Genomic DNA, 23,329 nt, shown 5'->3' with positions numbered 1-23,329 from the left:
AGGTTTACATAAACAAAGCTATTACTGGGAAACTTATAGTCACAAGAGTCAAATCTGTGTCAAAGATGGTTTCCTATTTACACCAGCACAATGGCTGGTCTATCTTATTTAATTGAGATTCATCAGCTCCACGCAGCGGTGGGAATAAGACCACTGACTTTGCCGTCATGCTGCTTTGTAAGCTGCGCAGATGGAAACACGGAGCATGTGAGCGAGTGGTAAAAGCAAGGGGAGTGTACTCACAATGAAGCCAAAGACCACGGTGGAGAAGAAGCCCCCGATGAAGCCCTCCCACGTCTTCTTGGGTGAGAGCTGAGGGAGTGGTCAGACACAGAAACAGAGGCTGACTTTCACATTGACGTGACGCTGGTTTTTTTTACCCCCCCCGCCCCCGCCTGGCCGCAGACTACTTGTGATGCGCTGCAAATAAACGCCTTTTCATACAGTTTAGTTCTGCACAGCATAGTTTCAAACGCTCCAAACAGTGTGTTTATCGTTCAATCTGTAAAGCATCCACGAGGGCGTGTTTGAAGGACACTCGTTGCTTTCACTTTTGGTCCTAACACTCAGCTCCACTTTTCCACGTCTTGGATGAAGCACCAGCTCAGAGGGAGTGTCAGTTCCAATCTGCAGATCGATACACTTCTGAAAACGTGTGCTGGGATGGATCTTCATGTTAAAATATCGATATGTATTGAATAACAGAGAAGATCAGTGGTACCACATGTGGACGTTTGAGGGTCTCACCCATTGCTGGGAACTCAACCAGCAACTGGATGAACTGGTGCTTGTAAACTCAACAAATGGAGTTTCTAAACATGAGTTTTTTGCCGGCCAGCAACATACATAATAAAATCGGGCAGTTTTCACTTGATGTGGTCTGAAATTTATTTATTACAAAGTGCATTATTGGGAAACATCCTTTAAGATTTCTCCAAACAATAAAGAATATTGTTTTAAGTGACAATCATCTCCCCTATCCATACTCTAAAGGCAAATTCCATATGCATATAGGACTGATCATGTCCAGTCTGAATGAAAAAAGTAAAAAATGGCTGCTGATAAACAACAGATAAATCTTTTGGATTGGGAAAGACCCCGAAAGCAGTAGAAGACCAGAGATCACAGATTTGCCATGGATCTAGTATGATGATGCTGGTACAACATTTATATCAACAAACAGAAAACATTTGTTTTAGCTCAGATTCTCATCATATGACGCGCATGCTCAAAATATGCCAGTGAATATCCTACATTTGTTGCGTGAGGTTGCTTTCTTCATTGTCATGCCTTCGTGTTAAACACTTTGGGATAAGACTACACTGATACCGATGCCAGCACCAGGTTCGATACTGCACGTAGTACTCGTACTTGTAAAAGAGTGATATCGGTGCATGCCTGCTTTATACCTTGATGAGTGGAGTCCTCCCGAAGAAGAAGCCGAACAGGTAGGCCATGATGTCGTTGCAGATCACGATCGAGATGGGAACGATAAACCTGGAAAAATACCATTTCAACTGTGATTAGATTCTAGAACATAGAAACACGCTCTGATCTCTAAATGTAGCTATTGAATGGGCCTGCACTTCTGTAGCGAACAAGTCTGACACTTTATACTGGTAACATGTTAACAAAGAGTCGATGAATCACATGCTTTGTAAAATATCTGAAGCTCCACAAGGGGAACTATTTCCCACATAAATCAGTCATATTACATCTTCAAGCGTTTGTGATTTTACACCAGCTTCATCATGTTGCTGCCTATTTCTTCAGCATAATCAAGAATCTGTCATATCTCGTGCAACCAGTGTCGCAGCCCAGTACTTGATTATTATTTTTTTAATGATTCTATATTCGCAGTTGCAACATTTAAGACAAACCAAACCTCTTAAGTTGACACAAAGCGCATCAAAAGAATGAGAACACACGAGTGATACACTAATGCAACGACAGGGAAGACTCCTCTGGTCGGTCCGCGTCCCGCTTACCAGATCATCCCTTCAAACAGGTTCTGAATGACAAGGTGGGACTGAGTTACCACAATCAACAGGGTCACATGGGTCCAAGCAAACTGGAATGGCAAACACAAACACAAACACCACAGTGTCACTGCACTGGAATGTAGCCGTGCCCACTCCAGAGGGGAGGCTCGGGTCAGAAAACAGTGGAATCGAGAACAGATGGACACATGAACAGAACAGTAGAAAAAAGCCACACTGCAGATAAGAGAGAGAAATGCATAACATCAGAATAAAAGGAAAAGGCATGAAATAGAAGAGCAGGCAATGGGAGGTGGAAAATATTTTGCAGGGGGGGGGGGGGGGGGGGGGTAGGACTCCAACATGAAGATACATGCAATGAAATGATTAGTGTAATGAACCTAATCAGTCAAGTATGAGAGCAAATACTAATGTGCCTTTTATTTTCCAGATATCTCAACATGTTTGTCAGATTTAGCTTCAATTTGACTTTTGATGGAAAAAACCCCAAAAACAAACAATGTGTGGGGAATAATAGGACTTTACTTTGCTATTTTACACAAACTATAATCGTTGATCTTTGCATACATACTGTGTGTTTTCAGTTAAAATGTATCTGGCTTTTAGTTTGGAGGTTGTTACTGTAGCAACATTGTGTTCAACATATGATTGTTCAATACTCAGGATGACCGGTCAAGAGTTTGACCGTAATCATTGTCTTTAGTCACAAAGAGAGTTGAGAATAAATACAATGATGCAGACTGAAGATTGAGATGGCAGGAAACCGAGTTGTAATGCTGAGATTAAAGACTAATTTTCTATTTTAAAAAGTGATAATTCGCCTGATCCTACATAAGGCTCATTTGGAGCATCATATCCAGCCCCTTCGCTGCTCCATTATTGCTGCTCCATGCCGTCTTAGGCCCCAATTACTTGACAGTGTTTCAGAGTGAAAACAGAAAACTTTCATTGCATTTTGGGTGTCGGTCTCTATCCCTCCATCCATGAATTATTAAGAGAATACTTACAATCCCTTTGAACCATTTGCTGGACTTTGCACACAGACTACACATTATTAAAACTGCACAACTAATCTAGGATATTTGGAGTACTTTCTTTATTTTTTCCTTCTCGTTGCTCTAATATCCTGCGATGTTGGGACACATTTTTAAGTAATATCTGCATCTGAGACACTAAGGGCCTGTTTAAACCTGGCATTAACATGGGTTTCTAGTTATCAGATCGCATGTGGCGAGTCTTGACGCAGAATGTTTGTAACACAAGATATAAACGGGCCTTGAAAATCAATTTGTTAAATAAGCAAGGAAAAAAAATAAAAAAAAAGGACTGTAAGCAAGCTATAGGATTTGTTGTATGATGGTGTTTAAAGACAGAATGTGAATGAAATAAAGCTGAAGCCACTGCAGATCTCCTGGAGTCCAGATGTAAAACATCTAACTAGCACAATAAAAAAAAAAAAAGAAAATGAAATGTTACATGTTCAATATTCAGTGTTGACAGGAACGTCTGCAGTGGCAACAACGTATAAACCAAGTTTCCAAAGCGTGCGCGGGAGGTGCGATGGACAGCGAGGTCAGCGGGGCGGGAGGACGAACACAGGGTTACTTGGCTGATACACACCATATAAAACTGCAGGCGGTAATGTTTCTTCACTAAACTCAGCACAAACATGCAGAAACCTGTGAAAGAGTAGACAACATGCTGTCAGTTTTGACTGCAACCTTAAAGGAAATGTACAGTAGACTGAAACACATGAATCACATTGAGCACATTGTGTGGTGAGTGTGGTGTGTGTCGGGGGCTGGGGGTGGTGGTGGGTGACATCCCGATAATCTCATGATTCACACAATCATCCACACGTCTGGGGTCCAGCTCGTGGAGAACCACATTTTGGGGGGGGGAGGGGGGGGGGGGGGATTGGGGGGGGGGGGGGGTGGTTCTGTGCTTACAGTACAACTGAATGTGAATGTTGTGCTGAAGTTTGGGGAAATGGGATCAAAATAGATACCGTTCAAATTCAGAAGAGAGTAGTTACAATTATACATAAATGAATTAACAACAATTCAGGAAATGTTTTTGAAAAGAGGAGGAAGTTATTAAATGTTACCCTTACTACGCAAGTTACTGAAAATACACTAAAGAAAAACTAATGAAGCCCCCGTTTCATCCATGTAATTTCAAAATTTCAAATGGAATTCAACCTCACATTCAACATCATTTTTGACTTACTTAAAAATTACAAGTTTATTATGACAAAACTATTTAATTATTGTTATTTTATTTTTTTAAATGGCTTAGATTCTACAGGGATTTCTCCTGATTATTGTGAACATGCAAACTCTAATATTCAGTCAAACATCCTTAATATATCTCGATATAAAGATGCTGGAAATTATGTTTCGAGCTGGGAATAAAATCCTTTCACACTTTTTTCACTTTGAGAAAAGGAAATTCAAATGTCTTATTTTTGTTTTCTAATTCCAAGTTATGCCATTAATGGCTTTATTATATTTCAAATGGTTAGAATCATTACATTTGTATAATATTACATTAAAGGCTGCTACATATGTGGCCTTGTTGCTGAAATGTGCTATAACGACTAAAGTTACTTTAACAACTATCGAGAGTAGAAATGTATCCCGTCTCATGTTCTATGTTGTGCAGTCATTTCAGATGACGAGTGAGATACACTAAAATGTTATGCAAATAAATTTGTATAAATGTTATGCAAATGATTTGGGTTTATGGACAGTTTAAAGAACTTTTTGTTTTTTTAAAGAGAAGCTATTTGCATGTGTTCTTGGTAAATAAATGGTAGAAAAATAAATGTGCCTCATCCACATAATAGTCAGGAATACATTATTGATTTTCAGTTACTTAATGATGGTCGTAACATGGGATCATTTCTTTAGCACAGCGTGGACACAGATTATGTGATTTAATACACAAAGAAAGTCTGGAATCATTTTGTTTTCTTTAAGTGCTTTTCTTGTGATCTACTGGCTCATTTCCACACATCACACATGTCGGTCATTAAAGTCTGAACAGTTGTAAATCAGTGTGTGAGCTCATGAATGACTTCAAACGGAAGTTTCTTTTGTGGGTCGTTTCGCTTTCCGTTTTCCTCAAATCCAGAAGTAAATGTGGGAGCGGCGGGGGACAAAGAGCAACGTGTGCTCTCCGCGATATCTTATTGTCTCCACTCACCTGCCAGGTACAAGGCAAAGGAGATGAAGCGGTGATAACGGGCCAGGAACTGCAGAGGCTCCTCCCTCTGCACCAGAGCCCCGAAGTAATCCGCCACAGTCTCACCATAGAAGAAGTAGTTGACACAAATCAGAAAGTACCTAAGGTGAAGGGAGAGGAAATCTGGTTTGTCTTGACTGCAGAGTTGTCAGACTGTGTGTGAACTCAATATTTTGCATGTGTCAACCTGGAATGTGTGTTAGTGTCTAACAGGGTTGGGTGTGTGTTGTATGGACGACTGGGTTTACATGTTTACCAGCTCTTCCTGCCTGCTGCACATTGACCCGACGTGTCTGTGTGTGTGTGTGTGTGTGTGTGTGTGTGTGTGTGTGTGTGTGTGTGTGTGTGTGTGTGTGTGTGTGTGTGTGTTGTTGAGGGGACAAGTTTCAATTTGCCTTCATTTACTTCCAGCATGGCAGTGATCTTTGAGCTCTGCTGTGTGTGCGTGCACGGGTGTAGGAATTCATAAACTGGTACAATAAAAGTAGTATAGCATAATAAAATGGTGTGTGTAGGCTTAAATAAACTAGTATGATAAAATGCCGTCAAGCAGCAGATTCAAAATATTCTAACATTTAAAACAAATCTGAAAGAATACAACACACTCAATATTTCAATTTAACACTCTAGTGTGTGTGTGTGTGTGTGTGTGTGTGTGTGTGTGTGTGTGTGTGTGTGTGTGTGTGCACACTGGGCACTGTGCCCCACATGACATGAGAAGCCGCTCTGGATGGAGATGCTGAGTCAGCATTTTTTCCTGAAGTGACAGCAGCTTTGAATTACGTGTGGCAGGTTGTAGTTTTTATACACAGGGACAGTCGGTGAACAGGTGCGGTGATGCTGGAAGCAGTCATTTTCCTAGTTTTGAATTTGCAAAACAGGTTAAGGCCTGTCGGAGGGAACAGGATTAAGAGAGAAAACGGTTTTGCTTCAGAGAAGATTCCCAATCAGACGGTAACGTTTTGTTGACGATCTCCGTATACCGAGAACATTAAACTTCTCTACAAACCGAGTTGGGTTGTTCTCCGATACTTCACGGTTTCCGTGACTTCCCGTGTCTGTTGGCGAGAAGCATCCACACAGTGTGATGCTGCCGCCACCATGCTCTACTGTAGCGGTGATGACAGGTTAAAACTGAATCTGGATGTTATGTTCATCCGTCCATATATTGTAAATACTTAAGAGTTTCCCTTCAATATTTCACGAACAACAAAATGTGAGAAAACAACACTTCTGACCAATGAGAGACGTGTCGCCGAAATATTGGCGTTCACAACGTAACCAAAACTGATCGTGAGTAATAATTGAAAAATAACTTGGCAAAGGCTATTTCCATGAGCGCTGAGGTGTAGCAGCCAGCCTCAACGGCTCGTTCTTTTTCGAGACGTCAGTAAGGAAACAAATACAATCTCCAGTGCAGCTGAAAGAAAACTGTGGAGAAATACATCCATCTAAATTGTTTTTGTCTTGTTAAAGTGACAGTCACAATAGTATATATTAAAAGTCTATGTCACATGCAACGATTGTAAGATCTGTTATTATGGGTAAAAGACAGGAAACTCCTGACGCAAATAAGCTCAATCCTGGAAGCGAACTGCAGGCAGGGACTCAATACTGCCACCAACTGGTCAAAGTTTCAAATGGCGTATTCTGTAAATCTCAGGTCATAATTCAGCGACAGGATCCGCTATCCTTACCAACTGAGTGTCCTGAACCAAGGCAGCTCGTAGGAGCGGTAAACTCTGTATCCAATGGTGATGATTTCTTGGAAACACTTGATTTGCACGGTCATCACCTGCGTCAGACGAAAAGAGGGTCAGTGACCGGAAGCAAACGGTGGTCTGCTCAAATCGAAGCAGTGGCCACTTACGATTAGGAGGAGAGCGACGGGTCCCATGTAGATGATGAGGTGGAAGCCGGAGATCATGGCGAAGGACAGAACTCCTCGGATCCAGTAGTTCTTCCATCTGTGGAGAGAGAAAACCGACTCACTGATGCGTTTCATCCCTACTAAATCACATAAATGATCTCACATTGGAGCTTTTTGGCATCAAAACTCAGAATAGATGTAAACTACAAAAAAAGATAAAAAAAATAATATACAAAACATATAAATATTCCAGTGGTATGTGGCTTGATTGTGGTTATGTTTCTATGAGGTGAACTGTTTGCTTTGCTCTCATTTTTTGTGAATCAATGAAGTAAGATCATATGAATGACAGCGCTGTGTGCACACGTCTTCCTGCAGAGTGTTTTTCACTATATTTGGCGAGTGCTCCTCAGTGCGAGGGCATACTGCTGCGTTGCTCGCTGCCCGGGAAGCCAAACAAAAGAGAGGAAGCGGCTGAAAGCTACACAGGAGCCGAGCAGGGCCGAGAGAGGGACTGCAGCCTGCGGTTATGAATGAAGGGGAGAGAGGGAGAGAGAGAAAACGGCTGCATCATGAAAAAAAAAGAAAAAAAAGACGCTGCTGTTTCCACTCAGAGCTCACACACTCAGAGTCACTAAATCTCTTCTCATCGCCTCCATCCATCCTCTGCTGTCTCACCTCCAACCATTCATTACTTCCTCAATCACACCAGATTTCATAAAATTGATGAAGCTAATCCCAGATCATGTTGATGTCTCCCTCCCTCCCTCCCTCCATTCCCCCCTCACCGCCCACCCCCCTGGCAGACTGTTCCTCCACAGGTCTCTCTGCAGCACTCCGGCTGAGATTAGAGCTACGCCTCCTCCTGAGCCTTTAAGCCCTGTGACCTGGCCCGTCACTCACCACTCACACACCCTCCACCTCCTGCGTGTGCATCCAGCAGACTCCCACTCACTTGTACTTAAGCTGTTGGAAGTTCAGCCGACCAGGTGGGAAGCTTTTCAGCTGTTTTTTCACCATCGCATAGATACACTCCAGTATTTCATCAATGTGTAGTATGTGTACCAACTGTTTACCAATGTATGAGCTGTTCTTTTTTTAATCTCCACCTTTATTGTTGATTCTTTCTGCACTACATGGAGTGAGGCTTTTCTAATATCCCACTGTAAACTTGGATATATTCATATAGGTGCTTCCTCTCTTCTCCTGAACTCAGTTCTAGTTCACCCAGAAGATGCTGGACAGGGTTGAAGTCGTGTTCAGTCACCAAACCCATCCAATAATTGGCTTTGTGCGTTGGTTTCTAAGCTTTATTTGACGGCAGTACTCGTCATATTGCCTCTAAGAAAAACTGCAGATTGGTTTTCTTTAACAGGTGGGGATTTAAACCGCAGAGCCGAAGCGCCTCAGGCCTTTCTTACGATTTCTTTACAATCAGCAAAGGTGCAGAGAGGCAGGTAACGTTCCCCTGGTTCCCATCAGACAGTCAGATAGTTCCTATCCCACCGAGATGACTCAAAAAAACAAACCAGCAACAGTTTTCCCTCGGAATCCCACTGAATGAGCAATATGTTGCACGCACACCTCGCAAAAACGTTGGTCCTTTCCCCACAAGAATTTGTCACCTGAAATTTGCATGATGCATAAGGTTTTGTTTTGGCTGTTTCGTCGAGCAATGGACACACAAATGTAAAGCAACACTTACGCAAAAAGCTTGAGAATTCATGACCAGAGTACAGTCACCTGCTGGACAAAGAACACATCAGCGTGTCTAAATTTTATTTCTTTTTCCTGATTTGCTGATGACAGGTGAAGCAGTTGGCAGGTGATGCCCAACAATGAGCGCCATGATGTGAGTCCTTCGGCTGCTCAGCCACGAGGACTCATGAAGATGCTGCTGCTCAGCGTCTGCACTGATGTTAACCGACCCGAGTCCAGCGTTAGACACAGCGTTTACTCACTTTGCCCACCTCATGAACACCACTCACCTCGGCCCTGTTTACATGACGCTTCAACACATAATTTTTGCATTTTCGTTTCAGAAGAGTTTCACGTTTACATGGCAGCGTTTTGAAAACTTTGTCAGTTTCCACGGAAACAGCAGAAATGCTGAAAACAATGCGGTTGCATGTCATGCCACGACTTGGCACTGTTTGGTTTTTTTTTGTAATGAAACTACACACACACAGAACCATATGCCAACATTAAAAATGGTGAGTACACAGACATTCATATGGAAAGACAATGAAGTTGGATTGTTATTAAAGTCATTGATGCTGAATTTTATTCACCAGCAGATTCACTGAATAAAAGACTGACTCCATCATTCAGTATATTTTTGTCCATACACTGTGAATTAAGGCCAAATAAACAACTGGAGCAGCCGGTAACGTAATAATTTTTGGCCATTTTAAATGCAATGAAGCCAATTATAAGTATAGAGTGCTTTCAGAGTGCGTATAATCAATTTATTCTCATTTTCTTTCCAAGAAATGCAGTGGAATTTATAGATTATCACACTATTGGCCGCAGTTATCACATTTTTATAAGATTTTTTAATGAAGTAATAACCAGCCAATAATAATAACTTAATGAATCATTAGTAAAACATTATTATAATAGGTTGCTCTTACTCTTAATGGTGGAGATGAACAGTAAATGTCAGCATCAGGGATGTCCTGATTGGTTTGGGTCCAACTGTAGTATATTTTTAAATAGATTGCCATTCAGCAAATTGGTCCTAAGAGCTGAATTTTTTTCTTCTTATGACTAAAGCTTTGGTACAATGACCATCAATGAAAATGAGCAGGTATCGACCTACTATAGCACTAGACTAGACCATAGTAGAGTTAAAGTGTCAGCAGTGTAGAAATACTTTAAAAGTCAAAAGTGGAAGCTGTCCAATAAGAACTTAATAATATCTGAAATATGACAGTTTCAAGAGGTGCTACCAAAAAGTAGAAACAATTTTCAGGTCTTTAAAGTGGGAAAAAAAACCAAGTATGAAATCAGGAAGCTATTGGTATCAGCAGATACTCAATACTTAAAAACCCACATTGAAAGTGATTACCCAAAAAAATCCCCAATCAGCGTGATATGCAGACAAATATTAGAAACACTGACAATCTGAACTCCTCCTTTATCCCTTTGATTAAATGTTGCACCTGTAGAGGATTGCATTTATCGTAACAGATCCTGTGATGAGCTCCAAATGACCTTCACTCCTTTACGAAAGCTTATCAAACACCAACCAGGCCGTTAAGCAATTTCTGAAGCAATTAACCTACAGGCGCACAGAAATGAAGCCAGGAGGTCGTTTCTGCATCGGTTGTGAGGAGGGGGTGTGTGTGTATGGCGTGTACCTGGGCGGCAACCCCTCCAGAGCTTTGTTGAGACATTGTGGAGTGTTGTCGGTGTCGGCGGTGGACAGGGGGACATCAGGAGTGTCTGCTTTGGAGTCGCCCTCACATTCGCCCTCGGTATCACCCGGCAGGCTCAGCCTGTCGTCGCCGTACGTCTCCTGGGGGAAACAAACACACACGCAAAATGTAAAGGTTTTGTTAGCAGTTCCATACGCAACAAAAGCATCACCAAGAGCTGTGCCGGTTAGATTCTGTCAAACATATGGCACACGGGCCAAAAGTGGGCCGCCAGCGGCTCAAAACTGGGCCGTCGGAGACATAAGAATTATAATGCAACTGCAAAGTATATGTTATTTGTAGTTTATTTACCATCGATTGGATTGATATAATGAGATGGAGAGACAACACTGGGTGAAAGTAGCATAAGCAGCAAAGGCATCAAAGCTGTACTTTGAAAAACAAACATATTTAAAGCTGCAGAACTTTGACACTCCACTGTATTTATTTACTTAAATTGTTGAGGTTTTGGAAAAAAGGCATTTAAAAACGTTAACATTTTTGCCAAAATGTTGCACAGTATTTTCACCTGTAACTCCCAGTCAGACGGTAACAAATCGACTCAAATGTTTCAGCTTTTCTGGTAGAAAACAGAAAATAAGAGGCGAAGAAGTGAAAAGCTTTATCTTCCAACTCCTTTGAGCTCTGTTAGCAGTCGATAAGCTGCGATCTCGTAAAAAAAACCTTGATCTCCAAAGACTAAAACCCACAGCCTCGTTCAATGTGGCACGGCAGCCTCTTGATTTGGGTTTTGGAGTATCGAGCAGCAGCTGGACGAGTCGGAGGGTTCCTGTCAAAGTGCTGACAACCTCAGAAACTCACCGCGGACCGAGTCAGGTTTCATGGCGGGTAAAGCTATTTACCGTTACAGGAGAACGAAGCTGAGGAACACTGATAACAGACAACATGCAATCAAATTATGTAAACTACAGTTTTTCATATAAAATTTTTTTGGGATTCTTTTGCTTCCTCAAAATCTATATGGGGCTAGAAAACAAGTAAACAATAGACTTCCATTTACAGCCATTTTATATCTACAAAAAAATTCTTTGTGTTGCATTTATGAAATTTAAATACTCAAATTAAAAGCAGCTATTTCATGATCAGTTTCAGCATCTTTGAGCTGTGTAAGCCCGTTAGATAGTTTAGCAATTTTAACAAATGTATCCATCTTAACAATTTTAGATATTTTAGTCTTTTTTTAACAGATGATTTAGCAGTTTTTGACAATTTAGCCATTTTCACAGTTTTAGTTAGTGTCGCTGTATTTGTTGTTTTAACTGTATTAAGCACAATTTAGCAGGTTTAGTCTTTGATATATTATAAACTTGCCATTTCCACCACCATTGCCACTAGTTAAAGTACGTCAGTCCAAACCGAATGAAACTGTTGGGAACTCTAATTACGTGCATTAGAAAACTTATTTTAGTATATAAGTTTAAAGGTAGCATGTTAAGAAAAAAATATGTAGAATTGTAATAACCAATTAATGTCAGAAATATTTCAACAGTATATTGGGGAAAAAAAACTTGCTCTCAGAAGACAAGTGGCTAAGAAGAGGAAGCACGTCTGATTTAGCGGAGTTTAAGTCAATTCAACCTCAGACACTAACATCATGAATAAATGAGTGGAGTGACAGTCGTAGAAATTACCTCCCAACACTTTAGTCACCGAGTTAACAGCAGTAATGGTTGATCGTGTAACAAAGAGGTGAGCCGAGGCGGTTTTTACCCCAGAAGGAGGCTATTTTTAACACATCCATTGAAAGATTAGGTTTCCTTCTGCACTCGAGAAGCTTGCGGCGGATCGTCGACGTTTTTTTGCCTTTCATGGTTGCCTTTGCACCAACACTGCTAAATACGGCGAGAAGGGGTCACCAGGGTTAAATAAGAGACATTTGCTCTGGAGAAATAAACTCTGTGACCCGAGCTGGATGTAACCGCTTTGAGAAGGAGATTCGGGGGGAATAGAGGAGAGATGAGGTGTAACAGTAGAGTTCTACTCAGGTTTTAATGAGGAAATCCTGATGCCCGGAGTTACAAACGGTGGAAAACTACACTTGTCTTGTCTTGCAGGGCGACGTGGAGATGATGATTGAAGAAGGAAATAATATATTATCACCACTGTTCGTTGCATTTTTGGCAAATATGAAAAATAATTACAAACTTAAGACTTTTGAATTACTTGTAAAGGACTCAAGGCTGGGCCGCCTTTCAAATCTGCAGACCAGAAGCCAAACACTGATGATGGTACAAAGGGTCACAATGAGTGCAGGCAGCTATACCCTTCAGAGATGTTGGTCCGTCTGAGGAGGAAGATGACCAATCAAGACGATATCGTTTGGCTGTCGTTGTTGTGAGCACAAACAAGCTGCAATGATCTAACAATGTCAGAAATGTCTCACCGTGCTACGATTTACAGATATGCTTGTAAATATTGTAACATCTGCAGAACCACATGGAGGTAAAGACGACAGAACATGTCTACATTCTTTATCGACTTCCTTAGTTATGTTTTTCCTCAAGAGCAACGGCTGAATTCGTTGTTCGCTCCATTAATTTATCTCCATCGGCGACACGCCTGGATTATGTTCAGTTGTAGGATGTAGCGTTTGTCACGAGCGACGCATATTATCAGTCCCTTAAACGGCAGCCATCAGACTGCACTCACAAAGTAACGTTTATCAGCACTTCCATCTAGAAATGAAGGGAAGCCAAAACTAAAACTGTAAAATGGGTAAAAATTTTACCGCAATTCTCAACTTGATTCAACCAGTGTTTATTAAAATCTTCTTTTATTTCCGACTCACCAGGAAGATCTCTATGCTTAGTATTTGTAGCTTTAGTTAAGAAGCTGTTCAAAATTACTTAAAAATACTACATCTTAAATGTTTCGGATGGCAGCGAGGACGATACATTATGAAAAAGAGCAGGTAGAAACAGAACGGGACAGCTTTGGCGAAACCAGCCAGGAAGGAAATCTGAATGAGAAAAACACTGTAGCTGGTCTATAAAACTGAAAGGAAGGTACTGTATGCAACTAGGAAACGTCTGAGAAGTTCAGCAAAGTTGCACTGGTTACCAATACCAGTATTTAAAAAGATTAACAGGTTTTAATTCCATGCATTTTAATTGTCTTTATTTTACAAAGTAAAACGCACGTATTCATAAGAACGCAGAGCGACACCCAGACATTAGGCTCTGGAACCCTCATCCACATTTTCAGGAGAGGTTTCTTTTTGGTTGCGGTTCCGCTAAACTCTACAGCGGTTTTGTTCCCTGCTTCAAAGCGTGGAATAAAGTCTCTGCTAATGAATTAATCAGTTAACAACATGATAATGTGTTAACTTCCTCAACTTGAGTCATGATGTTTTTATGTAAATAAAGAAAGAGGACGTGCGAGAACAGCTTTCATTTTAATTTCTGATCTTTCTTGATAGATTTCTTGTAGGATTAAGGTCAGTAAACGTTGCTTGACGGTGTCTTTCCACCGTGACATTCTACAGTTCAGTCACCTTTTGTAGCCCACCAGAGTTCCCTTGGCTTTGTCCGCTGCTGCGTTACTTCTGATGCCGACATGCAACATGCAGAGCTACAATATTACATCCTAATCTGAGTGAAGCCTCTTAATTAAAATGTCAAACACTATTAATCCTCTGTTAAAGTGCTGTTAACTGCTGTGTAATCGCTGCACAGTCACAGACCTCAAACAAATCTGCCTGATATGAGTCCAGGTCAGCCAGGGAGGACGAGTGAACATCAGGTAAAGCTCAAAAGAAACCCGATCACAGAGCCTCAGCAGCTTGGAGATAGCAGGAATTGAACCTTGAGAGTGTGGCCACGTTTCTCCTCCTGTCTGAGACGGCGGCAGGCAGCAGGACGGCTCAGCTCACCTCTGCTGTCATCTCTGTCCTCCACCTCCTCCTGCTTCTCCGAGCTATTATTGCCTGCACTGTAGGAATGGAAGGAGGAACAAGGTATCGTAGCGCACATCTCCTCAACGTTGTTTTCCCCCCCTTCAGATGAATTATCGTGGTGTTACCAAACAGCACAGATGACCGTCACTGATGAGTGTGCTCACTGAAGCGATGATGGATAAACGCACATCTCAACTTCCTATTTACGCCAAAACAACAATAATCATTAACAAAGTTTACTGCTGAAACACCTCCAAGACATTAATCAACATCGGCGTAATTCCTGGATGTCGTAACTCAGAGGACAAGGTGTTCTCAAGGCCAATTCACACTCCATATGAACAAGAAGAAAGTTCGGCACTCTGGGGTCCCGCCGAACAAAATGACGTCATTTTCTTGGGCCAGCTCCCTCTGGCCACAGTCGATGGTTCTCCTGTCCAACTCCTCCACAAATTTACCGCAACTCAACAAAACTTTACATCATTTTGTCGGGTGTCGCCATTTGGAAAAATCCCTGCAATCATTCTGCATTAATCACGTCTATGTTACTGATGAGAAGTCATCACTCATATATCATCCAGTGGAGGAGTACTCAAGTAGGAGGAAAAGCTCCAATTGGCCAAATCAACAAAAAAAAAAAATAAAGACAGAAAGAAAATGTCCACAACAACAGGCTCAATGTGTTGAGCTAAAGTGGGTGGAGAACCACTTTCCAATTGGTGCAACGTTGTGGTGAAACAGAAGCAGAAGTCTCTCTCTAGACGGCCACTTTTTTTCCACTGTGAAGCAACACAAACGGCTCCCATTGTTCCCACTTCAGCAGAAACCAAAACACATCACTGAGGCTGTGTTGTAGGAGAGGTTTCCAGAGGATGTGGCTAATGTGTTCTTCCTTGCAAGCACAGACTCAAAAATGAAAAACTCCAGTCATCAGTCAGGACTTTTAATAGAAACACATTTTGGACCAAATTCAATCAAACTAAATGAGTGTGAAACATTTCTTTAGTTATATACTCTCGTCGACTGGTTAGTATAGCACGTGACTACATGATAGTTCAGCCTGCATATTCCCATCCTGACAGATTTCACATGTCATCACATGCATGTCTCATAATCACGTCTCTGAAAGCAGTAGGGGCGTCTAGAAAATGTCAAAAATCAGGGAAACATAGCTTTGTACTAAAGCTGGACGATTTACCCTAAGAAAATAGTTTTTTACAGAAAAATTCGAGTTTTGATTTGATTTTCTTTACTCAATGCACTTAAAAATGAATACAGACAACAGATATATTGCCAAAAGTGCAACTTTATTGCTGTGATTGTCCTCCGAGTTAAACTGTATATAAACAATACCAAAATAAAAAGCAAATGAGGATCCGTCATTAAACCAATTCAAGCTTTAACCAGGTTTAAGCAAATGAGCGACTAGAGAAACCCACAAGGATTTGTAGAACGGAATGTGAAAAATGCCCAAAAAACTGTGTGTGTGTGTGTGTGTGTACGACTCGAATTTGCAAAATAAAAATCTTTTTTAGCAACAAATTCAATAAAATAGATTTTTTGCCCAGCCCTACTTTGCGCCTTAATACTAATCATTGACTTCCACGAGACAAACGTCTCGTTTGTTCTCTCTGACAAGTGATTAATTGGTGTAATTTTGATTATTTCCATTGTGTTGATGTGTTTTTCTTTCCATCAAGGGATTACTGATTGTTACAGTATTGTCTTTGGGATTAAATACAATTGTTGAATTGAAAGATCCTGGAGGGATATAGCAACACAAAATAGTCTGAAGAAAGTCTAACATGCCTGCAGAGTAAAAAGAGTGAAAAAAACTAACTAGAAAACGGTGAAAGACAAAAGGGCGTAACGTCGGAGAGTCGATGTTCTGTGGATGTTTTTTGTGATAACTGTTGAATAAAAATTAGACATCCGAGATAACAATTACTGTTGTAGTCCAAAGACCACCTAACCAAAGACAGAGTCAAGACCAACACCAACAGATTTTCCTCTGGGATTGATAAAGTATTTATTCTATTTATTTTATTCTATAATGGGACAAGACCTAAACTTTAAGGGGTAAAGACTGAGTCAAGACCAAGACCTTTAAAATGTATTTTTGAGGTCAAGACCAGTCTCAAAGGCTACAACACTAACAACAGTAGAGGAAACATTCTACTTATTTTGTAGAAACACTACCAAAAAGATGCCGAGTAGGATGAGCGAGTACAGAGGAGACTTATACCCAACTTATCTTTTTGTTTGGCTTTTGCCTTTGACGTTATTGTGAAACTCCAGTTGTTGCATCCTGTGACTATAAGAGCAGCGGTCGGATTCAAAACACCAACAAAGTGCAGCGTTGGGCGCATCACCAGCATGTCGAAGCTGCTGTGCGACTAATGCTTGTACACACACACACATATGTGAGATGTGGACCAGCAGGCAGGACAAGTGTCTTGCTCTGGTCCCGGGAGGGAGGATCGCTGAGTGAGCGACAGCCAGCGTGGGTTTAGGCTAATCAGCTGCAAACACTGATGCGAGGGAGCACTCGCTCAAAGCAGCATATTTCACACATTCCACAGCTGAGCTGTTTTCGACGCAGCAAATGAGCGGACAGAGTCCAGAGAGGCCCTGCCAGCCCGGTCCGCCGAGGCGGCCGCGTGGGACTGCATCGCTCATTACAGAGATCAATATTGCTGAATGGGCAGGAAAAATTGACATGCAAAGTTAGAAAGGCGCCCGTCGGGCTCAGGGCTGCACTGTCATTCATCAATTTAACCTCTGTCATTTCCTTCGATTCTGAGAGCAAAGGGCGGCACGGAGGCTGCGACATTGTGCGACACTGTGCGACACTGGCCTGTCGCAGACAAAAGATGAGATATATCGTGACCATATTTTCCGTAATGTCTTAAAATCTGTAACCATGGGTAGGAAGTGAGAAGGGTTCACAGACCACAGACATGCTGAGGTCATCGACAATCAAAAGAGGACCGACAGAAAACGTTGCATCGATTAACAGCACCTGCACTTGACTCAATACAGAGATTGCAGATTCAAATGGAAGCAAAATAGATTTTCTGTCTACTTCCAAAGAAAGTTTATTCCTTGTACATGAATGCTACTGGAACGATATTTCTATTCATGCTCAGCTTCATTTATTTACACTGAGACAGCCCGCTGGCGTTTGTAGTCAAGATACAGGACATTATTCTTCTTGAATATTGATGTAAGTTAGATCAATTTCCATGTCCGATTTTGTGGAATTTGATATCATAGAGATAATCTTACTCTTGTATGAAATCGCCATCACACAGATTTGGCGTGGAAGAAAATACTGAAATCGCACATTCATTAGAAAAGCCTAGAGAGTGCGTCGAAGTAGAAACATTGGTCCGATGTGCAAAAAAATCTGTTAAAAAGCTGCAATACTTTAAGTTTAGGTGAAAAACCAAGAAACGTTACTTCATGTGACTTTCAGGAGACATTTGAATGCCAACACATGTTGTTATTACGGCTTTTTAACTGTCGCAGTAAAAAGGATACACGACTACTGCTGTGTTCTCCAAAATATTGCACAGATTCAAGTTTTACTTCCTGTGGTATTTGAATTGATGCTACTCCTGACTTACGCCGTGTCAGAGGCGTCTCCAAGTTTGTTTATTTGTTTTCCATGTTTTTACATTTTTGCTGCGAGTCCTGAGCCTGTGGTTTGTAGAAAGCACCAAGATAAAGAGGACTTGGACGATGAGGGCTGGAAGTCGCAGTATGGCCTTATTCATTCCAGTGCATTGTTGAGGTACTTTCGTTTAGATTTACCAGGAAGTACTGCCACCCCAGCCCCCCTAAGAAATGCCCCCTTGTGGAAACTATTATCTTTCAGCAGCTGATTTCTACAGTCCAGTGAACTAAGCAGATTAGGAGTCTCAGTTCATATTCAAGGGTACTAACGAATGATCAGCTTCTAACGGGTCGGGTTTGGAACCGAGCACCTCCTGGAACTGATCACATGCTTTGTACTTGTGGGTGTACCGCTTCCTGGTTACGGTTGCTCAGCTGAGTCCGTTTACAAATTGGCCTTCAAAGTGCATTCATGGTGACGCATTGTGTCCAGCTATCCCATAAAATCTGACTGGGACCACGAGCATTTGCAACCTGGCACCAGTTAATAACTGCAACGGTCTCGTAAAACCAGCGTCACGTCACAGAGGAACGGAAGGAAAAGACCCCTGCCAGAATTTCAGAGCAAACCCCTGCAGAACATGGCAGATTGACAGACACTGGTATACAAGGTCAGTAACAACTACAGCGGATTTAGTTCACTAAATATAGTTCCAACCTAAAGGTGTCCGTCAGCTCGCTGCAAGCCGATGATTCAGAGAGGATACAGCCCAAATGCCAAGGAGTTCCACAAATGTTGCCTCACGACAACGCAACAGAGGTAAAAACCACCCGTCGTCAACTGAAGCGTGGAGGTCCCGCCTCTTTCCGATCAGAAATCGTTCAACAGAACCGTCGGAAAGCCGACAACAATGGTCGTCATGAATGTGTGGCGGAGTAGAAGGGTGACCGCAATGCACACACGCCATAAAATGATCTCAACAGAGTGAGCCAGAGCATTAGTGACAAAGTCCATAATACCAACGCCGAAGCGGTTATATATATATATATATACACACAGGAGACACAACGCGGACGCAAAAGCAACAACGCAAACACAAAAACACTTCTGTTGGTTAACTCTGATAGGAACATTGAGAAGGAAACCAGAGACGCTCAACGTGTCGACTTCAACGTCAATGATGCCGGCTTCAGCATTCATGTCGTCGGCTTTAGCGTCCATGCTTATTTACATGTTTATTTCTGTGAAACTGAGCACACAGCCGATGAACTTATTTATTGGTGATGTTGTTGTAATGCTGTAGAGCTTGAAACACGCGATGAAGCATGCCATCAGCTAATTTTAACTCCTTGCATGCTTCAGTTGCACCATGCTCCAGCACACAAATGCATATAAACAAGCTGTAGTGTCCGTTTCGTTGTCCTACCCTCGGCCACACCCCCTGAAGATCCGTCCTGTCATGTGTCGCGGGTGTCGAAGGTTTCCTCGGGACAGCTGAAGGCACTTTGAGACCGTTGAGGATAAACATTTAAAAGAGGTCCAGTTACAGTGTGACGAGGCCGTAAACACACTGGGCTGACCAAGTGTAACCGGGACCTCGGTTATATACACAGATTGGGATCGGAGGCTGGAGGCCAAAGGGAGGAGGAACCAGAGGAAGGTTCTCTGCATCGTGTAGAGCGGGAGCTTCACTCACATATGATTTCATCATCTTACTCCACAAACAAGCCGTTATGCACACAGTGGTGAGATCATCTGATCTTCTCAGCCAGCAGAACGTGGAACATAACCATTGATTTTGTGGGATTCTGATTTTGTTTAACTGAAGAATTTGACAGCGTTTGCATGAAGTTGATTTTAGTCTTAAGTGTCGACCCTTCTCGATAGTTTTGTCTCCCAGTATTGGTTCTGGGTTCCTTTGTCTTATGTGTCAGCCGATTGTCTGCCAATTTCCCACAACACAGTGATGTTACGTAACAGACGTGCACAAATCGAGGACAGTGGGAAGGAATGTGAGGAGGACTCTGATCGGATCGTGATACAGGGTTACACTGACAATCTGATCATTTATTTCCAAGAAGTCAAGATTTTTTTTATGGACATTCTCCAGTAATTCAGAGCGTTACGCTCAACAAACTAAAATGAGTTTTTCATTCTCACTATGTGACTTTGTATCAATATTGTATTTTTACTCTCTAGAAACTATTTTCTGATGTTAAATCTCAAGGTACTTTCAACAATTAATACTTTTTTTTCTTGGCATTTTATTCTTTCTCTCACCAAATTAACATCCCACTTGTCATTTTGTTGGAATCTGTTTTTACTACAAACAACAGAACCTGTTCCACACAATACAACATTTCATAAAAACATTGGGATTATTCTCAACGACTGGACTTTATTCCACACTTTAAAGTTAATCATGGGATTTAGACTTTTTATTTGATGTCTGATCATTAATCCCAAGAACCAGGTTTATTCGCTTCATTCGACTTTGACCGAAGAGATTTCTGGAATAACATTAATTGTCCGCTATATGTTTTGGTATGATGAAAGAGGGTTAAAAAAACAGTCTGGTGACTTTCTAAAGAGGTGACCTTGTGAAAAGCAGACGCGGCGGACGACACACATGATGTGGAGGTGTTTGGAAGCATCTCGTCCCGGAGTCCTTGGCACAGATTCAGAGACGCTGTGCACAACATCTGTGTGAGAGCGCTTTCACAGTCAAACAGGTTGAACTTGTGAGCGGTGTGAGATTTCACAACCGTCTCGGCCGGCGTGTATTGTACCTGAGCGGAACGCCCGAGCGGAGCTCCGGCGTGGTTTGTCTGACCTTTGCACAGAGAGGAAAACTTGTGGGAATGCTGAGGTCTCTGCAGGTTCAACCGCGTCTTCCTGTCACATCCTCAACAGTTTATTCATGGATCCCACAACGCTGCTTGCAATTAACATCTGAACCGTTCTTCAGATTACCTGCCTGAAGCAGAAATTCTGTGCGAACAAAAGCCGAGGCAATAACTCGCTCTGCTAGACGCCGATCAGCTCGGATTATGTTCTAATGTCTCAGTCAATGAAGATTACAAGACACTACAGACTTCACAGTGCTCCCAATGGGAGGAGGACTTCTCTGCACGCTCCACCATAACAGCCGGGCGTAAATACATGAATCGATTGCACTCCAGGAGCACAATTAAGAGATTAGATCAGAGGGGAGCACAACACTGTGGTTCAGGTATTTAACCCCAACGTAAACAGACTGGTTGTGTCGGTATGCATGGTGACGACACACCGCTCAGCACGCTGAAAGAGGTAAACAGCCCACAGCAGTCACAACGACGACGACAGAAACCCAGAGAACGGAGGCATGAACCTGATCAACGATTCACGTTACCTCAGTTACTCAGGTGTGTTCAAGAAAATTAATTGGACGCAAAGGTACGCACGATTTAAACCGAAGCCTAACACAATCACTTCCACGTCAAGAGTTTGTCCCACCCCATGGGGGCAAGGATCATCTGCCCCGGTACACGCAGTAGTTACCAGGTATTCACACCTTTGATTATCAAAGGTGAAAGTAATAAATTACAAATATAACAGTACAGCAAAGGTTTGACTATCACCTGTTTCAGTAATCTGATTACAAATTTAAAGATACAATATTTTGTGGTAAAAGTGAAAAGATTTTAATATCTGAATGTGGTGAAATGTACTAAAACTAGTTTAGACTTATAGTACCACTTTATACCTCAAGATGGTGTATCGAGTAGAGTTGCAGGATATGTAGTGAACATGCAATGTGTGCTAATATTACTCGGAATTGCATTATGATTTTTTTGATTTAACAGTGCTCTTTCTTTTGCCCCTCGTTCAGATTCTTTTGTAATAATTTTTCCTTGATTTTGGTGCTTCTGATTTTTGCTCTTTAGCCACCAGGTAAGAAATAATAAAAGCTGTAATTCATTTAAAAATATATATATATTAAAAATCAGATTTTTCTTTCGCATTTAAATTTCTGTCTTTCTGAATTCACACAATGGATAAGAACGTGATTTATCAAAGTTTAGGGGGTCTCTTGCGATATGTATACTGTGCAAGTTTATGTCTCTGTAATAACTTTGCGATATTTTGTGCAGAATTAGTAGAGTAGATAAAATGCTGAAGATTTTGGAAAGTTCTCGCTAAAAGTTAAAAAAAACAAGGGTAACGGGACGCTAAATTTACTCAATACTGACACCTAGTGTACATAAGTAGCATTGCTTGAATCTTACAAACTGCACCTTTAAAACCATGCAAACATGCTTTTTATTCCAAGTTTTATTTTTGCAGGGTTAAATCTGTATAATTAGTGAGAACATAATAGTGTGGTTTAGTTGAGTGACCCTGAGGTTTCACCCCAATCCGGAGGCCTCTTCTTGCACCTCCTGTGCCCGCAGACACGCACCAATCCCGGGGCAAACTTCACACAGACCCACTGCGGTAATCAGGGGGTGACCGCCCGGGGACGTGAACCGGGAGCCCGCTGCGAGAGCCCGACGGCGGCCGCTCCCGCGTCCCGGCACGGGGCGACTGCAGCCGGATTACCGGGAGCTAACTAGCTCGTGAGGCTAATTTGACAGCGCTGCTATCCCCCAGCAGAGAGCCCGTCGGGGCTCTCCCTCCGCCCGGTCACCCGCACCGGCCTCCCCCTGCAGCCTCCGTACCTTGTCGCTGGCGTTGTCGGTGCTGTCCGGGTCTCCGCCAGCTCGCCTCCTCAGCTCCGTCATGTCTCTGAGCTCGCTTCGCCGCCGGGACGGGACGGGTACCGCGTCACGTAAGCCGTCTCCGTGGAGGGGAGAGAGGGGGAAGGAGACGGGGCGACGTCCCCTGGCACGGTCCCTGGTTGTCGGACCCGGGTTAGACCGTGACGCTGGTTCCGCGAGGAAGGTCAGCTTCCCCCTGCGTGTGTTTGTTTATGCCCGCAGTCTGGACTCCGCTGCTCGGTCTCCTCCTCCTGAAGGGGCTCGTGCTATTTAAGACAGGACAACTTCCGCTGCGGACTATCACAATAAGAGCCGAGTCAATGCGGACATATCTCTTGATGTCACGCTAAAGTAGATATCCAATAATAATACCTAATAATAACTAAATGAAGTAAATAATAGAAATATTCAAATAAATAAAATGTCTATCTCGTGACTAGGATAAAGATAGAGGGTTGCCAGATCTGACTGACAGTTTCCAGGAGAATAAAACCCCATTTACACAAACTTGTAAATGAAA

General features: G+C 42.2%; 1 protein-coding gene across 1 annotated transcript in view; it reads right to left on the bottom strand.

Moving 5' to 3' along the window:
• The window catches only part of cds1 (CDP-diacylglycerol synthase (phosphatidate cytidylyltransferase) 1), a 29,076-nt gene extending 5,973 nt beyond the window's left edge, over window positions 1-23,103 (bottom strand). The window contains exons 1-9 of the mRNA XM_080467373.1: window positions 22,771-23,103; window positions 10,479-10,636; window positions 7,117-7,213; window positions 6,944-7,041; window positions 5,208-5,347; window positions 3,621-3,679; window positions 1,989-2,071; window positions 1,410-1,497; window positions 244-312 (exon numbers count right to left, since the gene is read on the bottom strand). Coding sequence (XP_080323499.1) covers window positions 244-312; window positions 1,410-1,497; window positions 1,989-2,071; window positions 3,621-3,679; window positions 5,208-5,347; window positions 6,944-7,041; window positions 7,117-7,213; window positions 10,479-10,636; window positions 22,771-22,833 — 855 coding nt within the window. The 5' untranslated portion in view covers window positions 22,834-23,103. The remainder of the gene's footprint in view (window positions 1-243; window positions 313-1,409; window positions 1,498-1,988; window positions 2,072-3,620; window positions 3,680-5,207; window positions 5,348-6,943; window positions 7,042-7,116; window positions 7,214-10,478; window positions 10,637-22,770) is intronic.
• Between the last annotated feature and the right edge of the window lie 226 nt (window positions 23,104-23,329).

Source organism: Lipophrys pholis (genome assembly GCF_963383615.2).
Source record: "Lipophrys pholis genome assembly, chromosome: 7".
Taxonomy (NCBI): domain Eukaryota; kingdom Metazoa; phylum Chordata; class Actinopteri; order Blenniiformes; family Blenniidae; genus Lipophrys; species Lipophrys pholis.
Note: the sequence above shows the minus strand (reverse complement) of the source record. Positions and strands in the feature narration are given on the sequence as shown.